The sequence below is a fragment of the Cryptococcus neoformans genome, chromosome 2 (genome assembly GCF_000149385.1).
Source record: "Cryptococcus neoformans var. neoformans B-3501A chromosome 2, whole genome shotgun sequence".
NCBI lineage: Eukaryota > Fungi > Basidiomycota > Tremellomycetes > Tremellales > Cryptococcaceae > Cryptococcus > Cryptococcus deneoformans.
The window spans coordinates 1,174,002-1,193,306 of NC_009178.1; the positions used below are offsets into that span (position 1 = coordinate 1,174,002).

Genomic DNA, 19,305 nt, shown 5'->3' on the forward strand with positions numbered 1-19,305 from the left:
ATGCTGTATGGTGCGTGGACGTCTCTGTTCGCGTCTGTGTTTTGTTTGTTGTTGACACATAAAATCAAGTCGGGTGCCTAATTGAAAATGTGAGAAAAGGGTTTTGCCACGCCTAACGCTCGCATGCCTATAACCTCCACTTTTGTTTGGTTGACGCGACTGCACCTTTTCGCGCGTTACAGTTTACCAGCAGGTGGCAACGTCAAACGAAATTGTGGGTTCCTTCATACAAGCCATATCCATCGTGCAATGAGCAGCTATGCTCGCCTTTCCCTCCTCTACTCCGGCAGAAAGGCCATATACAAACCTTGTAAACTCTACCCAGGTATGTCATCCTTAGTCGGTGCCTCATCATTCCACGCTGCTGATAGCTTGTCATTCAGTTTGCAAGGAACAACTTTCGACCAACGAAGCGAGAATGGAGAAGAACAATGTCTCCTCAGGAGACACCCTCCGCATTGCAGAGGAATTTAAAGCATCGTGGGTCTTAACCTTTGGCATCCCTGCGCAACCTGAATCTTAACGTAACGTTAGACTGGGGATATAACGATTTTAGACATCCTCAGCTGGAAATCTGCACAGACGCTTTGAGAGGATGCGACTTGATTGTCGTAGCGCCCACAGGTCTAGGTAAATCGTAAGTCAACTGCACGAATTCAATCGAACTGTCATTGACTCGGCGTAGATTGTGTTTTCAGTTACCAGCAATTACTATCGAGCACGGCGTTACCATCGTCGTATCGCCTTTGAAAGCACTCATGAGCGACCAAGTCAAAGACCTCACCAGTCGAGGCATCAAAGCAGTACAACTGAATGAATACACAACATTAGCTGAACATAACGAAGTGCGGCGGCAAATGAGAATGGGCCATCCGGAAATTCGGCTGTTGTACGTCACACCCGAGATGCTGTTGAGCGATAAGCACAGATCGACTTTTGATACAGCTTATGCGCAAAAACAGGTTGCAAGGCTTGTTGTGGATGAGGCACACGTCATCACAGTAAGTCAGATTTGAGACCCAGTGAACCAGAGTGGCTGCTAAGAAATGTGCGCAGGAATGGGGCACGAGTTTCCGAGGCGTCAGTGACAAGTATCTCTCGTGCAAATAGCAACTGATGCACCACAGAAATATCGTGAGCTTGGGAAATTCCGCGAGCGGTATTATGACATCCCGATCACTGTAAGTCCCCGGTGATCTTTAGGAGGCTAACCCTTCACAGGCTCTCACTGCATCGGCAACGAAAGAAGTCCGCCACGATATCATTCAGACTCTCCGAATTCGCAAAGGTTACGGTCAATGGGTTATGCCGTTCAATCGTCGGAATCTGTTCTACGAGATCCGATATCAAGGGCGAGGTAGTATTGAGAAAGAAGAAATGGAAGTACAGAAGAATCCTCTGGATGATATCGTCGATTTCATCGAGAAGTATCGACCAGAAGCCGCGAAAAGAAATCGGGAGAACGGTATCTTCAGAATCTGCGTTACTGGCATCGTGTACTGTCGCACAACAGCTGCTGTGAGTTTTCCATCATGCAGACGTACCACAGATACTGAATATGAGCAGTGCGAAGAAGTAGCAGGATTTCTAAGTAATCGTCGAATAAAGGCTATGCCCTATTACAAAAACCTTTCACAGACAGTCAAGGACCAAGCGCTTGCCGGATGGAAGGACGGCTCCATAGAATGTATCGTCGCCACAATCGCGTTTGGAATGGTCAGTTTTCGCTGCTTATATGTTGCAGGCGCATACTCACGTCTCTAATAGGGTATCGACCAAGCGAATGTAAGATACGTTATACATTATCAAATGCCCAAAACTTTTGAAGGTAAAGTATTTTACGCCTGATTGCGAGATTCTGACGTATGCCACTAGGCTATTATCAAGAAACGGGGAGAGCGGGGCGGGATGGCCACATCTCCCATTGTATCTTGTACTACTGTAAGCTCTCGCAAAGAACGGTTGAACACAGTTATTCAACAGCGCTATAGCTCGGGAAGATGCCAAGTACCTGAGATGGTTATTAGAGCAAGAAGATGCCAAGCAGAAACGGATTGCTCGCTTCAAGTCTGGAGACGCCTGTGCCGAAACATCTTCCCAGACTCTCAATAGTTTCAAAGCTGTAAGCAAATCTTTTATGGAGCTGGTTCCATGCTGACTGTCCTGTGTTAGTTGCAACATTATATGGAAAGCTTGGGGAGATGCCGGCATGTTGGCATCTGCAGCTACTTTGGAGAGAAGATTGATGACAAGGATCCCGAAATTAAAGCTGCATATTGTCAATCCATGTGCGACGTAAGTGCTGGATTAATGCTAGACAAATGTTGGAGCTTATAAAGACCGGATATAGATTTGTAAAGACAACGCAAAGGTTCGAAAGGCAGCAATGCACCTCACAGATGCCATTCCAGTCGCATCTGCCATTGCTGGAAGGGAGCCGACGCCTATCCCTGACCAAGATCCCAAACCCGAGCCCCTTTTTGATCCTCGAGAGGGCGACGATACGGATACAGATGAACATCATGATGAATTTCTAGACCTCCACGGTCCTGATCCCGATATATTTGAGGAAGGCCTAGCAGGCACTGCCCCTCCCATCTTTCAAATCGCCGATCCCAGATCCAGCGGATCTCACGCTGGAAACCACCAAAACACACCTCTCGTCTCGTCCACCAATAGTCATGTGCAATCATCCAATACCATTCCTTCCAGTATGTCTTCCAAACCGCCCAGTGTGCCCTTGTCACGCACGCCAGTACTTGTGCGTGACTTGTCTTCGGAACGTGTTGCACAGCCGATACGAGTCAGGGAGATTATACATATCGAAACTGGCGGGGAACCTGAGCCGCAATCGCTGGCAAATAAGCGTCGCCGAGCGGGTCAGGGATCAATGTTATCGAGCTCGCCCACTTCCAGTATGGAATTTGAAGAGATTGAAAAAGAACGAGAAAGAGAGATGGAGAAGGTCAGGCTGAGGAAAGAGAAAGAGCGGCAGGAGGCTATGGCTAGAGAAAGAGAAAGGCCGATCTTTTCTTCCAACGCACGGCTACCCGATAATGTGAAATTTGTCCAAGACTCAGAAGAAGGCACTGCTTCGGAACTGAAGTTGACGAGAGAGCAAAGAATCAAGGCGGAAAGAATGCTGAACAGCGTCAAGCCGGTCAGAGGAGAAGGACCATACGCTTGTTATAATGGTATGTCACCTTATTTTTTCGAATGATTGCAGACTAACGCAGTCTCAGCGGCACCGCCTGCGGCGAGATTCAGAAAGGCGTCTTCAGCATCCGACAAGGCTTTCAAACCTCCGATATTGAAATCCCCTACTAAAGTTCGATGTGACCTTCTTACTGTGCGTGTCCCTTCCAGCGGGCAATGTAACAGTGACTTATTGATCTCAGCAGAAATCGGCACGAGATAATGCGGTTTTGGAAATATCCAATTCCCTCAAGGATTCGTTAGGCCACGGTGATTTGGCAAGAACGGTATTGAATTCCTGGGGAAGATTGGAGAGAGGAAGCAAGCGGTAAAATTCTTTTCTTTGATCCGAGGTTCCTTGCTGAATTGCCTCCAGGGTCACAGTTTTACAAGATGTTGCAAGAGCGATAGAACGAGACTTTGCTGCAATATCACGAGAAGACCCATTAGGCTTCGGTTCGTGTCTTTGATGCCGGAGCCATCTCGCAGCGGAGACAAATACTAACGTCTAAACAGAGCGTCGAATAACAGAATTTAGGAAGGCAGCTAAAGCTCTCCGTAGCTCTGAGGTCGTTGATGCAATAGCTCAGGGCGATATTGACTTGTTTGATGATGGGAGTCCGGAAGTGGGTCATCTGAAAAGTTTGGAGAAGTATATGAGAACATGGAAGCCGGAGCCATCCGAATAGATTCGTGTGAGAAAGTCGGTTGTATTTGCATAATTCCATAAGTTATATAACCTGTATTGGCTAGTGAACAACAAACATTTAGATACATCATTGTAGTAGTCATTTTCTTCCTCTAAAAAGGGGATAATTGTTTATTCATCAAGATCATCTCCGTACCTTACAACTCGATTGTTGTTATTCGTTTGAGATTTATGAAATTTGATTGAGGACCCAAGGCATGGGATAATCGGGAAATGACTAGGGAGCGGAGACTGATAAGGATTGCTCGATTTGTAGCCGCGCTATGCCAGGATGATCATCGGTGAATTACTGAAGTTATGTACTTTTTGGGCCCAAAACTTCGATTGATGGCATGCGAGATCGATTGCTTGTAAGAGGCGCGCAGTGCATGTAGTAATTCCGAAGGGAAATGGGGGTTTAAAATACCGTCCATTAGGTAATGAATAATGGACTCCAGGCATCGAAAATGTCGTATGCGATGTTACTGAGGGGTTGGATGTTATTGCAGTAGTGCTGGTGGTTTGTTGTTTGTTGGAAGGTATTTGAGGAGCATTGGGAGATGCCGGAAAGGTGGATGCGAAGACCGGCATAGCTTTGGGGTTTGTAATGCCCGGCGACAAGGCGAGCGCATCTACGATTGGTGACATTGCCGTCTCTTTGTCTCTTTAAATCAGTAAACGAGGGTTACATCTTCCGTCAGTTGTCCGTCAGAGTCTTTGGCCCCCCTTCGTTGTGGCTCTTTTTCGTTTCTCTTTATTTGGAACATAGTAATGAATGAAAAGCCATGACATCATTACTTTAAACATGTGATTCCCGAAATTTGACCTCACATTCGTTCAATCCTTGAATGTAGCAATCCATCTATTCACCGCTCTCCGCAACTCGCTCTCAAAACAAACGCACTGCAGCCGTAGATGCTTGCAATACGTTATTCCAGGCGCTCTGTCCTTCGCCTCACTCGAAATTTTCCTCATGGGACCCTTCAACCCGAGAACGATCTCCCTTATGCCGAATCCAGTTCTGCCTCGTCTCGTCGGCATATGTCCGTATCCCTTCGGTCCGACGGACCCCAGTCACCGGGAAAGGTAGGAAATGCAATTGCGCACAAGGGTCATAAATCAAACTTCGCTCGCCGTCAAATCATCGCCAATGCCAAGCGGTTAGCAGATGCACTGAAGGATGGCTCTTCAAACACACCTCCACAGTTACCTCCATCATCCGACGCTAAATATTGGTCTGATTTTCTACAAACACCAGTAACTTCATCTCCCAACCCTTCTCCAACTCTGGATGATCTTTTGTCTAAGCAACCTACTGAACCGCCTCTCAAACCTTGGCACCCTGATTACCCTCGGTTATACAAACGACTTTACGACTCTATCCATACTGCATTCTTGACGAAACAACTCAAATCATTTGCACGCGAACTGGGGTTAAACTACGTTGGGGGAAAAGGTGTCAGTAAGGCAGCCGTCATCAAGAGAATAATGAGTACTTGGGATTGGGTTGAACCGAGGGATGAACCAAGGGAACCGCCTCCCAAAACTGAAGGTATGTCAAGGACTGCTTAATATGACTCCTAACGTTGTTTTTACAGTGTATGAACTTTCATCTTCCGAGCTGTTCCTTTTTCTGCGCGATAATGCTCTCATTCAACGGTTTGCTCAATACGAGAACCTCCAACTGTCCGTAATGCGCGCCAGTGAAGCTCCCCAATCTCCCTTTCAGACATCTCAACCAGGCGATGAGAACCGAATGGTCTTGGTTGCGAAGGGTAGAAATGAGAGTTGTAACACTTTACGAGAAGTGTTGGACGAAAGGCGCAAGGTAAGCTTCATCCTGTCACATTGTGGTTATAACTGTGAGGTGCTGATAGGTGTAAATAGTCTATCGTGACAATTGAGTTTTCTAGAGATGACGTACTGGGTCTGGAAGCCACTGTTGGGGATGGTGCGTCCCCGACAAGGATGACGGCACGAAGCTTACATTAGTTCAGCCATGGTATGTAACTCTAAATTGGGCCATGAAATTGTACTAATAACAGTTTGAAGTACCGAGCAACCGCCCTAAGCGAAGACGCAGCAGAGGCATCCAAACGCATGTTGGGAGTGGCAGCTCTCAGAGTAAGGAAACCAGTATCCTAAATCTCTCACATCAAGAGGCTAATCACTGTGATATAGACAAGTGTTTTGCCTCGTCATCGACCTTTGCAAAACGTCCGCCCGGCTGTAGCTCACTTTCTTTCACATAACCCAGCCTCAGTAAGTCGTCCATATCTCCCTACCCGTTTTTTGTTTTTTTTTACTAATATATGTCAGGTTCTTGATCCTCGACAGGACACATACGGCCTCTATCCCTTTTTCCCTTCAAACACCGAGCCTCTCCCATGGGATCTCTCTGCCACCACTATTGGCAGCCACTTTTGCCGTTTGGAAAAAGTGAAGAAGTGGGATGGAAGCCCTAGCTCTAGAGCAACCGAGCAAATGGCTGAAAAGATGGAAGATCGATTGGTTTCCTATCCTCTATCCAGCAGCGAGAGGGGTGAAAAGGGGCGGTTGAAGGTGGTAATCGAAGAGCTCGTACAGAACAGAGGAAAGCTGGTTGCCAAATTTGGTCATTTACTTCTTCCTGTAGTGACACAAGATGGGAAGAATGCCTTGTGGGATTCACCGTTACCTGGGCAATGGCAGGTGGAGAACCTTGAGCGATGGGTACGAGAGGATCAGTCCAGGAGATTCATCTTCTCTCCTAGGTGTGTAATCACTACAGCTTAACCGGAGCGAATCTATGCTGAACTCTGTACTAGTCTTACACCTGTCATGGTCCAACACCCGCCTTTCAACCCTCCTACCAAACTTCATCGATTACGCTACCGCTCACACCCTTCATCCTCCACTAATGAATCCCGCTATCTCAAATTTGATTACACCCTTCAAATACGGTGGCAGGATCGATTTGCCAAACTTGTGGATCATCTAGAAAAGACTGCAATAGGTGAAGGCGTGGAGTTCGAGACAGAAGTGAAGGCAATGGAGAGTGTAGAGCAAGAAGTGATCGAAGAGGTGTCTGAGGCGGCTGAAGCTGCAAAGCAAGAAGTGATCGAAGAGGTGTCTGAGCCAGTTGAAGCTGCAAATCAAGAAGTGACCGATCAAGAGGGTGAACCTTCTACGGTGGAAGATAAGCTTAAGAGCGAAATGGGTATTCTTAACGAAGTCGATCTTTTCCTTCCTGATAGGTAAGCTGCAAGAAATATGCAGGTTATCAACTAGGAGCTAACCGAAATTGCAGACCAACGGACGTCCAATTAATCGCCAGTGCTCCTCTACCCTTTACCGACATTCCCATAGCAATCAGTTCGTTCTTCAACATTTCTCAAGCTTCCACCGAATCTTCGTCACCGCAACCTCCAATTTCATTAGAGATAGATGGTGTAGTGTATTACTTGGAGGCGGACGAGTACATTGAAGAGGTAACCCAAATTGAGGAAGGGGTTGTGATCAGAAGTGTGAAGGCTACAGAGTTGAATGGCAGGACGATTGCTTATTCTGAGGTGCGTCATTTTGACCCGCAGATCATTGTCAATCCAAAACTGACAACCACGCTATAGATTGAGAGCTCTGCAACGGATGGGATCCCGTCACAATTTTGGCGACAATTATCCAGTATATCTAGGGACGTCACACCTGAAATAGCTTCTTCAAGGCCTTCCCCCTCTGTACAGTAAATAGCACTTTGCCTTGTCACAACCACCATACTGGGTATCGGTATCGCATAAAATGCATATGCTACATCTCCGTCTATGTTGTAGGGCGTAAACGATTGAATCTATACTCGTTAATAATACAATCCACAGGCGAGACATCATTGTAAACATACTTTGGCATTATCTCCCTCAGATACTCTGCCTGCTTACTCCTTAGCGCCATCTCAGCGACGTGCCCGCTCCCATCCCATGTCCGTCTTGAAGAATCTGCACCATATATGACAGTGTAAGGAGGAAGCGTTTCTGGTTCTTGATCGGTACCGGTAGGAGACGGTAAGAGAATAGTGCCTGCGCCTGTAATCGTTATTATCAGCCTTCTTCCCGCAACCAACCACGCAAGACGGACTGATAATACAGTTGTCCGTCACGATGACACCTCCAGACGCCGTACTCTTCGGTTGGAAGATATTGTTGTTACCTATGGATGGCGACTCTATTCCTGCTCTTCCGATCAGGTTATTATCCAAATATATTAGGTCGAAAGGATAAAACGTACGGCAGCCTACCATAAAGTGGTTGTTCTCTCCTATCTTCATTGTGTCCTTCTTCCTGTATCACATGTCAGCTAGAGCTCCCCGAACGACAGACGCACCTGTTCACTATGATACACCCCTCCTCTACGATACACCCTTCCCCTAACATGATTGGCCCGGCAGCAGCGTAGATGGTAGCGCGAGGGTGGATAATGACGTTGGGCCCGACGGAGATGGGTCCGCGGAGGTCAGTGTCTGCGCAGATGAGGGAGGTTGCGTGCGCTGTGAGGGTTCTGCCAGGTGTGTCAGTGGTGAATATGCATATCGTGGCCCACAAGGCAGACACATACGGGCGGGAAATGGATTCCATCTCGTAGCGGCCACCGAAGAAAAGGCAAGGTGAACGAGGACCATAACAAACCTCCGTCTTCAACGAACGGCTGAGGACGGAGCTCCCCCTTTATCGCCGCCACATCATCGGTCCACTTTCTCCTTTTCATCATCTACCCGATTTCAACGACATATCGACATGAGCTTCAACGACTTGGAGAGGGGCCAGGCTGAGCCGCTCTTGAGAGGTGGTGCACCTGGTACGTCGGTCGCTCATCCATGCATACTCTCAAGACTGACATCTCCCTTCATCCCGTGCCCTGTCCGTTCGCCTACTTGATGCCATCCTTCGATCCCATTTGCTCACTCAATCACGCTATCAAATACAGACCAAGACGCCACATTCATAGCTCTCAAGGACTCTGTCTCTATCCAGGTTTTCAAGATTCAATCCAATGTACAGGGTATCCAGAGGTTGGTGGACAAGTTGGGCGGGAACGCAGATGGTGATAACCTTCGAACAAGCTTGTAAGCATATTGCAATAACGGAGTGGCTTGTGACTCACTTCTACTGCCCCCAGACATAATTTGACGGAAGCGACTCGGGATATGGTCAAAAACTCGAGTCTGGATGTTAAGAAGCTTGCGGCTTACCCTGCTGGAGGAGAACTCGTGAGTGTTTGAGCACTTTTACGCACTGTTCCCGCACTCACTAACCTACCGTATCATTCGTAGGCCACCCGTAAACCAATACAAACTAAGCTTTCCAAAGAGTTCACTAACGCCATAACCGCCTTTCAACGAGTGCAGAGATTATCCGCGGAGAAACAGAGGCTCTACGTAGAGAACCAAAAGAGAAAGGTGGACAGATTGGTAGAAGAAAACGAAGAAGCGTACATCCAATTTGTGCCCTTTATTAAAGGACTTTGACTGACGAACAAGGTAGATATGATGAGTCAAGAAGTTCCGTAGAACTAGAGCAGGTGCAAACTCAGCAGCAAGTTCACCAGTGAGTTCTGTCCCCATCAGACACCCTTGTTATGATCGCAACAAGCTGACCCCCGCTTGCAGCGTATCTGCGCAAGAGTTGGAATTCCAAGAGACCTTGATTGCAGAGCGAGAGGCTGAAATACGAGAGATTGAATCAGGTATCCACGAGTTGAACGACATCTTCCGCGATCTAGGTACAATGGTCGTAGAACAGGGTGGTCTTATCGGTAGGTTTTCATTGGATTGTGGGGGTTTCGAACGTCTATACTGACACTACACCAAGACAATATCGAAAGTAACGTCATCTCTGTTGCTCGCGATAGTTCTTCTGCTGCTGAAGAACTTACAACGGCCCATGAGTATCAGCGAAAGGCTGGGAAAAGGATGGCCTGCTTGTTGCTCATCCTTGTTATAGTGGGCGCCGTTATTCTCCTTGCTGTAAGTGATTCCATGTGGCTTTTGTTACACGTGCTGATGATAGCATTACAGATTTTGTCATAAGGCTTGTCTTTAGGTTATTTGTTGTTCATTTTGTATAGGTTTTACAAATTTTAGGTTATTACATGCATTATGTATCGGGCACATCTGACGATTAGTTGCGAGGCTTATTACAATACTCCATTATCAGACGTATCAACTGGCTGACGCTTACACGCTTTCACATGGTCTACCCAACTAGACCCTGATTTTAGCACTGGACACGAGCTCAATAGCTTGCGTGAAGTAGTTGATTCCTGTCTCCCCAGAAGCCTGTAATCACCATTAGCATCATTATCTTGGCCGTTTTTCTTTTGATCATTACGTGAGGTACAACGCACTCCTACAAGATGGGGAACCGCGGCTACAAAAGTGTATGAGCCCGTGGTAATGTTCGGAATGGTGACCTGGAGCGAAACATTGCCAGGCTGGGTGGGGTAACTTGGATCTTTACTACAAAAAAATATTCATGAGCTCTTTAGAACCCCAGTCAGCGTAAGAAAATATGACACGAACTAGAGGTTTTGATACCCAATCTCTTGACCTATACATCCATCGCATTCTTGTCCTTCGCGCACTAGACCCCAAATAACCTGTTTTATTAATAATAATAAAATACTTAGCACTAGCTGATCTGTTGACAAGAAGGCAGACAAGAGAACTTACGCCAAAATCATCCCAGTTTTGGATGTAGCTGGATGATGAAAGAATTGCTGTGATAATTTCTCCAGGCGAAGCCTTATCGGGCACGGAGACGTGATACACTTTTGCGGATACAGAGGCGGAGAGGACGACAAGGAAGGTAGAGATGATTCTCAAAGTGCTGAAGATCTTCATTATTGTGGAGGAGTAAGGTTTTTCAACTCGAGGGGTAGTGGAGAATTGTATGTAATACAGAGGACGGGGAATCAGGTCGACCAAGTGTGGACGACTCTTATACATTTCCTCATAGTTGGCCAACCGTGATTGTCACTGATGCCTGTTGTGGCTATGCATTTCCTCCATGCGGTGTACGCATGTGACCCACCATTGCCTAACGAATTGGGACGACGTGTCCTGCACACTCCAAATCAGCTTCAGAGTATCAGCTCACAGCACCGGTCGGAACCGTATGTTGACCGGTCATGAGTAGCTAAAATAAGAGCTGAGCACTGGTTTGGAAAAGGCTCCTTTTTTGACGAACAGCGAGCATTCCGTCCGCTCGGTCGACGAACATACGTATTTACTTTCGGCGATGGATGATGGAAGTGGAGGCAGGCGTCTTCGGCGTGCCGTATGTACGTAATCTGCCCATACTCGATACTTTTCACGAATACACTTTACTGTCATTTATGGTGAAAGCATTGTGCCTGTCCTTCTGGCTGCCTGATACCTACCTGCGGGCAGTGCACTTCTTGTGAACATTGCAGAATGCCGCATTGCTTATTGATCAAGAAGTGTGGGCGTATTGCTCAAAAACGGCGAGCAAAAAGGTGAAAGCTTCTGCCCGGAGGCGGTGATTTATATGGTTTCTAGCTCCAATTCCCCCAGCCGATCATTACCAGACTATGACTATGCAATAGTGCAATGCATCGAATGTGATATATGAGTATTCGGGGATGAAATCTTTGACATATGTCAGCATCACAGATGCAGCTCTCGACATTTGCAGTTTTGAGATGGTCCCCAAACTTACCAGGTACTTCTTCGTCATCACGCCCCCTGCACCTTACCGAAAACATGTTCAACCCTATTCAACGACATGACGACTTCCTGATCCGTCTCCGCTACAAATCTAGAGTTTCTAAAATCCATGTAATAAGGCCTGCGCTCGATCCATTTGTGTTTAATTGCTTCTGGGCGAAGCGTTAAAGAGAGGTAACCCTTGCCAGCCCCTAAATTGAAATTAAAATATCTTAGCAACCGCACCAGAGAATTCGTAACCAGACAGCGACACTTACGGCCTGGTACTGCCTCCACCCTGAGGTCTGCAATATCCAGATCTCTGACTCCGGAATTCTTGCCCCATAAGTCTTGTTTACCTGTTTGAAGCCTCAAGGTAGTCTTAGTCTGAATGTCCTGCACACCATCACTCCTCGTTCGAATTTGAGATAATCTGGTCACTCGTCGACCTGTTGCGAAAAAGATTCTATAGGCGACCAGAGTGGTACCAGCAAGAGCAAGGAAAGGAGGAAGATCGAGGAAAAGGTAGTTATTGATAGTGCCAAGTATCCTCCTACAAGTCCATAAGTCAATTGAGAATTCTTTGACCTCCAGCTAAACGCTACTCACCTGAACAGTCCTACGTCTTCGCTGAACCAATCAGCCATTCTCGGCTTGTCAGGCATCATCCAAAACATGACACCGCATCCAGCCAGAGTACATCCCAAGAACAAATGTCTTCTAGGGGAAAAGGAAAGCGGTCTTGCATATATGACTCGCTCTTCCAAAATGGTGTGCGCCGGGAGTCTTGACGAGGGGGTTATGGGTCGCCAGGGCCAAGGAGAGGTAAGAGCGACTGTAGAACGAGTGTTGGAAGGTGGTGCTGGTGGGCCTGTTTGTATGGTAAGCGATAATTGATTAGCTATAATTTGAAAATAGCCTATACAGGAGCGTTCACCTCTAGGAGCAGTAGGAACTTTAGCAGCCCGTTTTGAAGCAAAGTGGAACGCTTTCTGCAGTGTCCCCTGTCGAAGAGTAGTCTTTCCGTTTGAGCCAGTGATGAAACATTCCCTGCGATAAAATCTAATGACAGCCTGTCCAAACATGTTTTCTTGGGCTCAAAATTGTTTTTGAATGAAGATGAGACCGGGAAATGCACAAACAACGAAGAAAACGACTTGAACCAACGGCCCTTTCCGCAACTCAAATCTCTAGAGTGCCGAGTTTTGGTTATAATGTGCCTGGAAATGCAATACAATGTGCCTGAGAAACAAATAATGCATTTGATTTTGTGTTATTTGTCTATTTAGTCAGTTATAATAGATCACAACTCATCCCCAATACGTCCTTCAGCTTCACGCTCTGTCTCCTCTTCTTTCCCTTCGACCCCAGAAACATAGCCTTCTGACGCCAAATCATCCACGCTGATAGCCAAAGCTCCGCTTTCTTCACCCTCCTCTGACACCCGAGCACCGAACGCGGCAATTTCTTGGTCGTAGACGTCCCATTCTGGAATCTGTCGAGCACGAACAAGCTTGGGTTCTTTCTGTTAAGGGGTCAGCCAATTATTCGAGGTATTTATGAGTAGATTACTTACAGTAAGAGGGTTTTGACAAAGGTCGACTATCAAATATGATCAGTACCAACACTCAAAAGGTTGCACAATGACATACTAGTCTTCGCCGTGGCCAAACTTTCATCGCTGCACCAAGTTTGGCACCACAACCAGTCTTGATCCAATGTCCATATAGGGATTTGATCCTGCATTGAATTGGGAAGATCTTGGTCCAGGTTGGCAAGTGAATTAGGATCGGCTGAAAGTGCATGGTATTGCCCTCGAAGTCGATCCTAAAACTGGTTAGCTTTGCCTGGTAAAATGAATCAGATTTTACTTACTCCCGTAGCGAGCTGCCTGAACTTTTTAAGATCAACAACATACAAAGCACTATTCAACAGTCAGTATGTACATAATTCGAAGAACAGAACTCGAGATGTCAATACCTGATATGGTACGGTCTTCCTCTCAGCGCTTCCTTCCAATATCCGCTCTTCCAGAATCTGAAACCTTCCATCTCCTTTCGGCTGTTACCCATAGGCGCATAGCCGTAGACCCTTCCATGCAAATCGACATCCATTAGCTCCTTCATGTCAGTACGAACAATCTGGTCGGCATCCACAAAGATGACTTTGTCAAGAGACATGGGGAAAAGGACATCGAGGAAAAGGATCTTGTATCTGACAGATAGTGTGAGATCTTGCGTGAAGGAAATCACAAAAATACTTACGCCCAAATGATACGTTGTTTCTCTGTCTGAGCTCGCAGCCAATGTGGCCACTTGTAAGTCACGAACTCGTATTGAAAGCCATATTCCTCGGCAAGCTTAGGGATAAACGCCTGAACACCTGTTAATGTTATTTAGCCGACGGAAAGAGAGAAATGGCTCACAATGAAAGTTGGGGAAAGGAAGTTTTCCTAACGAAGGTCAATAAGTCGATTATTTCGTATCAAGGTGAATAGCTTACGATAAACCAAAATTTGACAGAGCTATTGGTGTGCTTCATGACACTAAGAATCATGATTGACGCAAAACGCTCGTACAAAAGACCAGACGCAACAGTGAAAATGTTAATATCGGCATGCTCAGTCTTAGCGGGCGTAGCCTTTGTTGACAATCCAACGATAGACTTCATCCTAAATCATCATCAGCGATGATCAGTCTCGTACTGTAAGTCGCCGAGCTTACTTTGAATAAACTTGTTTCGCCAATCCTTCCGGAGCAGCAACTGACTCTTGAAGGACGTCGGCTTTCTCCATACCCTCTTTTCTTGCGAACCTTGGGTATATCGTCTGTCCATCAAAGCTTCCCAGGTCGACACCTTCTCCGACTTCCTCAACCGACGGACTATCCCAACCCTCAGCACCAATGCTCTCAAGGTTGAAGACTTCTTCACCTCTGCCCGGTCTGATCGACAAAGTATAGTAACCAGGCGTGGCGCGGAATTGTAAGTAACCGAGGTTAGCCATCACTTGCGTATCGGCAGCGATATCTCCACCAAGGGTTTTGAGCTGTAGCTGAAGACCGCGAGGAGGAATATTGCCTGCCTCTCGAGCGTGGCCCTCAATCAAAAGTTGCTTGAGCTGGAAGGTGACAGAGACAGGTGACGAGATGGAGGAGAGGAGAAGATTGTCCAGATCATATGGTGAAGTCCTGGGTGAGACGATCCAGGACGGCGGAGTGTCGAGACCAAGAGTATAGATAGGGTTGGAAGGAAGGCTGTTGAATGTCAGACCAGGAGCTATGGCAGCACTGTAGTCGAGCATCAGTCAAGCATTCACGTTAGGGCCGTAAGATCATTTTTGACGCACCCGTCGACATCAAAGGTCAACCTGGAAGGTACAGAAGTACGATAGAACCTCTTCAACTTGACCTCCTCCATTAGCGCCTCAGGCTCTAGATATACAGACACAAAGACGTGCTCCATTTCAGACAAAGTCTACGGTCGATTTAGCTTCACGACTTCTACGCCCCAGTGGATTACATATTACATACCTGGATGAGAGGTGACCACTTTTGAGCTTGCTCGGATAATGGGTTCACAACAATTGCCACCTTCAACAAGGACATGTCCTCATCCCCGAGCTTGAATGACCTGCCGTGACATGTCAACCCTTTAACTTTGAAGGCTGGCATACCGTGACTCACATGGATCCATCGTCAAGTCTCTCATAATACCTCGTCCTAGTCAATTGGGTAGGTGCAAAGATTCCCTCACCATCAAGAGGCTTATACGCCGAGGTGACTACAGAAGAGACTTTGGAGATAAGGTTTGCCAATGTTGGTCTACGAAAGAGTCAACGATCCCATTTCCAATGGCTTATGAAAATCCATACCTGTCAAAGGCAGCAATATCATCGTACATCGTCTTAAGAATATCAATGATAGGCTTGACACGTTTCCTGTGTTCGTACACCTCCAAAGCTTCGAAGTCATCAAGCGGGAATGTCACTGGAGTGATGGGACCGACAAGCTAATAAAGCATCAGCATAAGAAAAGCAATTGCTCACGAATAATACTGCTACTTACTCGACCATTAGCAAGCAGGTGTACACCGTCCGTGATGCCAAGCTTTCCGGAGATTTGCGTCCCAGCTTTCCAGAATTCGCTAGCTGCAGCTATATCTCCAGCAGCCCAACCGCCAAACGTCATACCGTGCAAAGGTTTAGCCTCGAAGTACTTCTGTTGATCCTCGGGAGACAATGTGAATGTCGTTCCACAGTCATCCACCCCTTGGTTACCAACCTCAATTTCGCCAGCTTTTTCCAAATTTGTCTTAATAGAGTGCTGGACATCTGATATGAGCTCCAGGAGATCAGAAGGTTTGGTCAAAGAGAGTGCGTTTTGGGAAAGGATCTGGTAAAGCACAGTTGAGAAGCAATATTGGCCCGCGGGGCAAGAAGAATGGCTACGTGCCGGGGGTACATGAATGAAGCCGAGCCTGGAAGCACATTGCGAAGTTTGGAGGTGCTGTAGGCCGTTCTTGACAGTCTCCAAACCTTCAGGGGAATCAAGATCTCCTATAATCCACATACTGATCGGCGTTCCTCTTTCTCCATCTACACTCTTAAATCAGCAAGTAAAACACAAATCCTAGACGTTACGGCTCACCGGGATAGACAAACTCTCCGCTCAATTTGCCTTCAATCCCCTCATTTTTAAAGAGATCGACCAAATTGAAGACTTTGAGCTTGTTGTCGCCAACTGGAATAACGAGGCTGCTCCTCCTCTTAGAGGTGGATGGCAAATCATAGAACATGGTTGAGATGTCTTCGGGGATTGCATCCAACATGACCTGCGTCCAAGTCAATAACTGCGATAGGTACAAAATACCTTACTTGCCTGTCCTTGGATGAATGCGAGCTGCGATTGCATCTCTTGCGTAACAATGTTGGGCCAGGCAGGCGCATTAGGCGTAAACCTCCCGTTCATGAACATACCGCCATTCTCTGCGTCTTTTTTCGTAATTAACAACCTCTTCAAATAATTCCCAGTCTTCTCGACATGGCGATCCCAATCTTCAGAGGTCAAAACATCATCAAAGGCTAGAGATGCCTTTTTAGAAGTCGCGGAAAGGGCTTCATACCCTTTACGGAGAACATCATCATTTACTTGAGGAGCAGGATTGTTGAGCTGGCGCGGAGTTGCGTCGATGATCTGATTGAAAGGTTCAGCACATATAGCGTAGGCAAATACCAGGCTTACCGCAGCGAGGAAGTCCCGGGTTGAGCTTCTTCCAAAGGTCTTGACAGAGTACCAGAAGACTTTGGCCATCTGAAAAGCTAATTTTCCTTTGAGCAATCATAAATGTAAGTTAGGACGGCACTTACAGATGTCATCTTGCTGTTCAGGCTCAAAAACAGGTACTATACCAAATCGGATAGGCAAACCTCTCTGAATCATGGCAGAGATGGAGTGGACAATGAGCTCAAGGGACGAGATTCGCGAGAGGTCCAGGGCGAAAATGAGATTGAATGTATTCCGCCTGACGGTATGGAACTGACCATGATACAAAGGGCGCATGTACTGTATTGCGCTTCAGCATGTCTCAAAATAAAAAAAAGGGAATTGCTTACCCCCTGAGGATGAATAGGCCAATTTTGATATCTTTTGTCTTTCTCAATGTCATTCCAGTAAACAATGACGTCGCCACCCTCGATTCTATCACTTGCGTCTACCAAACCTTCTCCCATGTCATCTTCAATCTGGCCTTGGCCAACGACGGGATCCCCCAGTATGTCAATGGATTGCTTAGGGGTAAGACCCAAGGAAGTGAGGGAAACCGTGAGCTGGCGCTCATCACGAAGGGCTTTCAGAAGACTATATGCAGTGATCAGTATGGATCGAAACGAAAACTGAGTTTACTTACGTATACGGATTCAAATCCCTGTCAAATGGCTTACCATTAATATATATAGCTTCTTTCGCGTTTCCTCTGACAGCAATTGTCCTGCCCTTTGATTGGATATCCTCTGGTACCTCAACTTGACGAGCGAGGGCAGCCGAATACTTGGGAAAATCTTGCGAGAGATGAATCAGGGCAGAAATAGGGTCATCTGAAGACATAATAAGAGTAGCAGCCTTGAGACCAATGTCTTTTCCGTTATCGTCAGCTAAGTACGGACTCATGTAAAGAGAATCAACCAACCTCTGATCTCTGCTGCTGTCAAATGCGTTGCTTGATCACCCCACGGGTCATCCCCAAATACGTGAGCAAATATGTTACTTTCATTCCGAGCCACCTCATCGCTTTCATCTCGGAAAGTGGTCTCCCCAGTAGCACGGTCATCGACAACGAGATAATCCATCTTCTTAAGGGCCATCTCCGCGCCCCATCCTGAGAGAGACAAAGGTTTTTTGGCCTCATCCGACAAAGGGGGCTGGTAACGGACGGTATAAGTGAACTCTGGATATTGAGACGCATGGTGATCCAGGTATCCAAGGAGTTCATTGGAAGTAGAAGCGAATGGGGCGTAGTAGAATATGGCCCGAGGAGATGATGAGGTGGAAGAGACCGACGGAGAAGTGTGATCGAAAGGAAGTGAAAGAGGTTTCTGGTTTCTATTGGCCTAGATTAGACATCATCGAACACGCCCTCCATCATGAGACAGCTTACATTTTATGTGTTCCTTCCTCAATACTCAGTTCCATGTCCCGTTTTAACCCGTCAACATCACAGAACCCTTTCCCTCGCCATTCAACCCAACCTTCGCAACCTTCCACTCCCAACTTACTTTCCTGTCCCTTTACGGCGCTGTTGTACCAGTTGTATTCGGCTTCTATTCTAGGTGCTGTGGAGTGCAGGGACAAGGCAAGGTGGAAAGTAGATAGTGATGATGGCGAAGGAAGAAGCGAATAGGCTTGAATGAGGTCCAGCGTCGAGGATAATATGGACTCATCTGTAGAGTCTGCAGGAAGAGAGGATAAAAGATGAAGGAGCGGGAAGTAGGATGAGGGGTATTCGTCATACACAGTTTCGCTATAGAGATATAAGCAGCTAGTTTTCAGCTATAAGAAACGACTTACAGGATCTCGAGGACCAAAGGGGGAGCTGCCCAGCTTGTCTCGAGACTTACGCGTACTGGTGGAGACGCGGACGCCGCGAGCGCTGAAGCTGCGAGGGCCAGAGCCACTGTGTTTGCTCTCATGGTGCCCGTTCTGTTGTACAGGTCTGGTTTAATATGCGTATACCTGTTTCTGCAAAGTTGAAATGGATAAGCCCATAGCTAAGGTCGCGAAAACGAAACAAACCAACTGTAGCTAGCCTCCACGCATGACATGACGCGTATCACCATTAAGAAGCTTTAATTTACTAATAACAACGTTAGAAAGTTTACTTATCCATTTGTATTGCTTTCAGTAATGTATATTACTGAACCTCCACTTCGATTAGAACAGTCACAAGAAGTTTCCTAATTGCCAAAACCGCAGATGTTTTTGTCCCGGTCTATGTTTGTTCGTTCATCTGATGCGTTCAACTTCTCTGACTATATTATCTCACTGGGCTCTAACGAAGGTGTGAGGATACACGGCAGCTTGCTTCCTAATCTCAAAAGAATTGAGTTTCATGCAAAAATGTTTAAAATCCCACCGAAAACAACCATCGCACGAACAATTCGGCTGAACCTTCTTTTACTCCTGCGTTTATTGGCAAGTTATCAACCATCTTGCTCATCTTTTTCAAGCCGACT

General features: G+C 46.7%; 7 protein-coding genes across 7 annotated transcripts; 3 read left to right on the top strand and 4 right to left on the bottom strand.

Annotated features, from left to right (window-relative positions):
• Positions 1–259: 259 nt before the first annotated feature.
• Positions 260–3,884, top strand: CNBB4180 (hypothetical protein; the record flags this gene model as incomplete). The annotated part of the gene is made up of 17 exons (XM_772094.1): positions 260–325; positions 384–480; positions 535–637; positions 686–1,001; positions 1,057–1,080; positions 1,128–1,181; positions 1,222–1,518; positions 1,639–1,716; positions 1,768–1,828; positions 1,876–1,941; positions 1,992–2,122; positions 2,173–2,295; positions 2,351–3,194; positions 3,243–3,349; positions 3,402–3,523; positions 3,572–3,651; positions 3,712–3,884. 17 exons carry the CDS (start codon positions 260–262, stop codon positions 3,882–3,884), a joined length of 2,742 nt encoding a protein of 913 aa, XP_777187.1.
• A 914-nt stretch (positions 3,885–4,798) lies between these two features.
• CNBB4190 (hypothetical protein) lies at positions 4,799–7,608 on the top strand (the record flags this gene model as incomplete). Its single annotated transcript, XM_772095.1, has 10 exons — positions 4,799–5,435; positions 5,482–5,711; positions 5,771–5,834; positions 5,876–5,885; positions 5,929–6,007; positions 6,065–6,145; positions 6,203–6,636; positions 6,691–7,119; positions 7,173–7,434; positions 7,492–7,608. 10 exons carry the CDS (start codon positions 4,799–4,801, stop codon positions 7,606–7,608), a joined length of 2,343 nt encoding a protein of 780 aa, XP_777188.1.
• Positions 7,609–7,681: 73 nt separating this feature from the next.
• CNBB4200 (hypothetical protein) lies at positions 7,682–8,490 on the bottom strand (the record flags this gene model as incomplete). The annotated part of the gene is made up of 3 exons (XM_772096.1): positions 7,682–7,941; positions 7,994–8,196; positions 8,240–8,490. The coding sequence occupies 3 exons, from the start codon at positions 8,488–8,490 to the stop codon at positions 7,682–7,684; spliced, it is 714 nt and encodes a 237-aa protein (XP_777189.1).
• A 159-nt stretch (positions 8,491–8,649) lies between these two features.
• Positions 8,650–9,941, top strand: CNBB4210 (hypothetical protein; the record flags this gene model as incomplete). The annotated part of the gene is made up of 7 exons (XM_772097.1): positions 8,650–8,710; positions 8,840–8,978; positions 9,032–9,122; positions 9,186–9,343; positions 9,397–9,459; positions 9,522–9,667; positions 9,724–9,941. The coding sequence occupies 7 exons, from the start codon at positions 8,650–8,652 to the stop codon at positions 9,939–9,941; spliced, it is 876 nt and encodes a 291-aa protein (XP_777190.1).
• A 174-nt stretch (positions 9,942–10,115) lies between these two features.
• On the bottom strand, positions 10,116–10,754 carry CNBB4220 (hypothetical protein; the record flags this gene model as incomplete). The annotated part of the gene is made up of 4 exons (XM_772098.1): positions 10,116–10,190; positions 10,259–10,370; positions 10,434–10,510; positions 10,584–10,754. The coding sequence occupies 4 exons, from the start codon at positions 10,752–10,754 to the stop codon at positions 10,116–10,118; spliced, it is 435 nt and encodes a 144-aa protein (XP_777191.1).
• An 855-nt stretch (positions 10,755–11,609) lies between these two features.
• Positions 11,610–12,664, bottom strand: CNBB4230 (hypothetical protein; the record flags this gene model as incomplete). Its single annotated transcript, XM_772099.1, has 4 exons — positions 11,610–11,791; positions 11,858–12,132; positions 12,189–12,450; positions 12,517–12,664. The coding sequence occupies 4 exons, from the start codon at positions 12,662–12,664 to the stop codon at positions 11,610–11,612; spliced, it is 867 nt and encodes a 288-aa protein (XP_777192.1).
• Positions 12,665–12,882: 218 nt separating this feature from the next.
• CNBB4240 (hypothetical protein) lies at positions 12,883–18,762 on the bottom strand (the record flags this gene model as incomplete). The annotated part of the gene is made up of 23 exons (XM_772100.1): positions 12,883–13,104; positions 13,156–13,181; positions 13,232–13,406; positions 13,455–13,503; positions 13,560–13,793; positions 13,844–13,953; positions 14,005–14,031; positions 14,082–14,250; positions 14,303–14,866; positions 14,926–15,053; positions 15,110–15,209; positions 15,263–15,400; positions 15,451–15,587; positions 15,644–16,173; positions 16,226–16,409; positions 16,448–16,771; positions 16,820–16,896; positions 16,945–17,140; positions 17,191–17,434; positions 17,484–17,709; positions 17,763–18,183; positions 18,365–18,593; positions 18,641–18,762. 23 exons carry the CDS (start codon positions 18,760–18,762, stop codon positions 12,883–12,885), a joined length of 4,632 nt encoding a protein of 1,543 aa, XP_777193.1.
• Between the last annotated feature and the right edge of the window lie 543 nt (positions 18,763–19,305).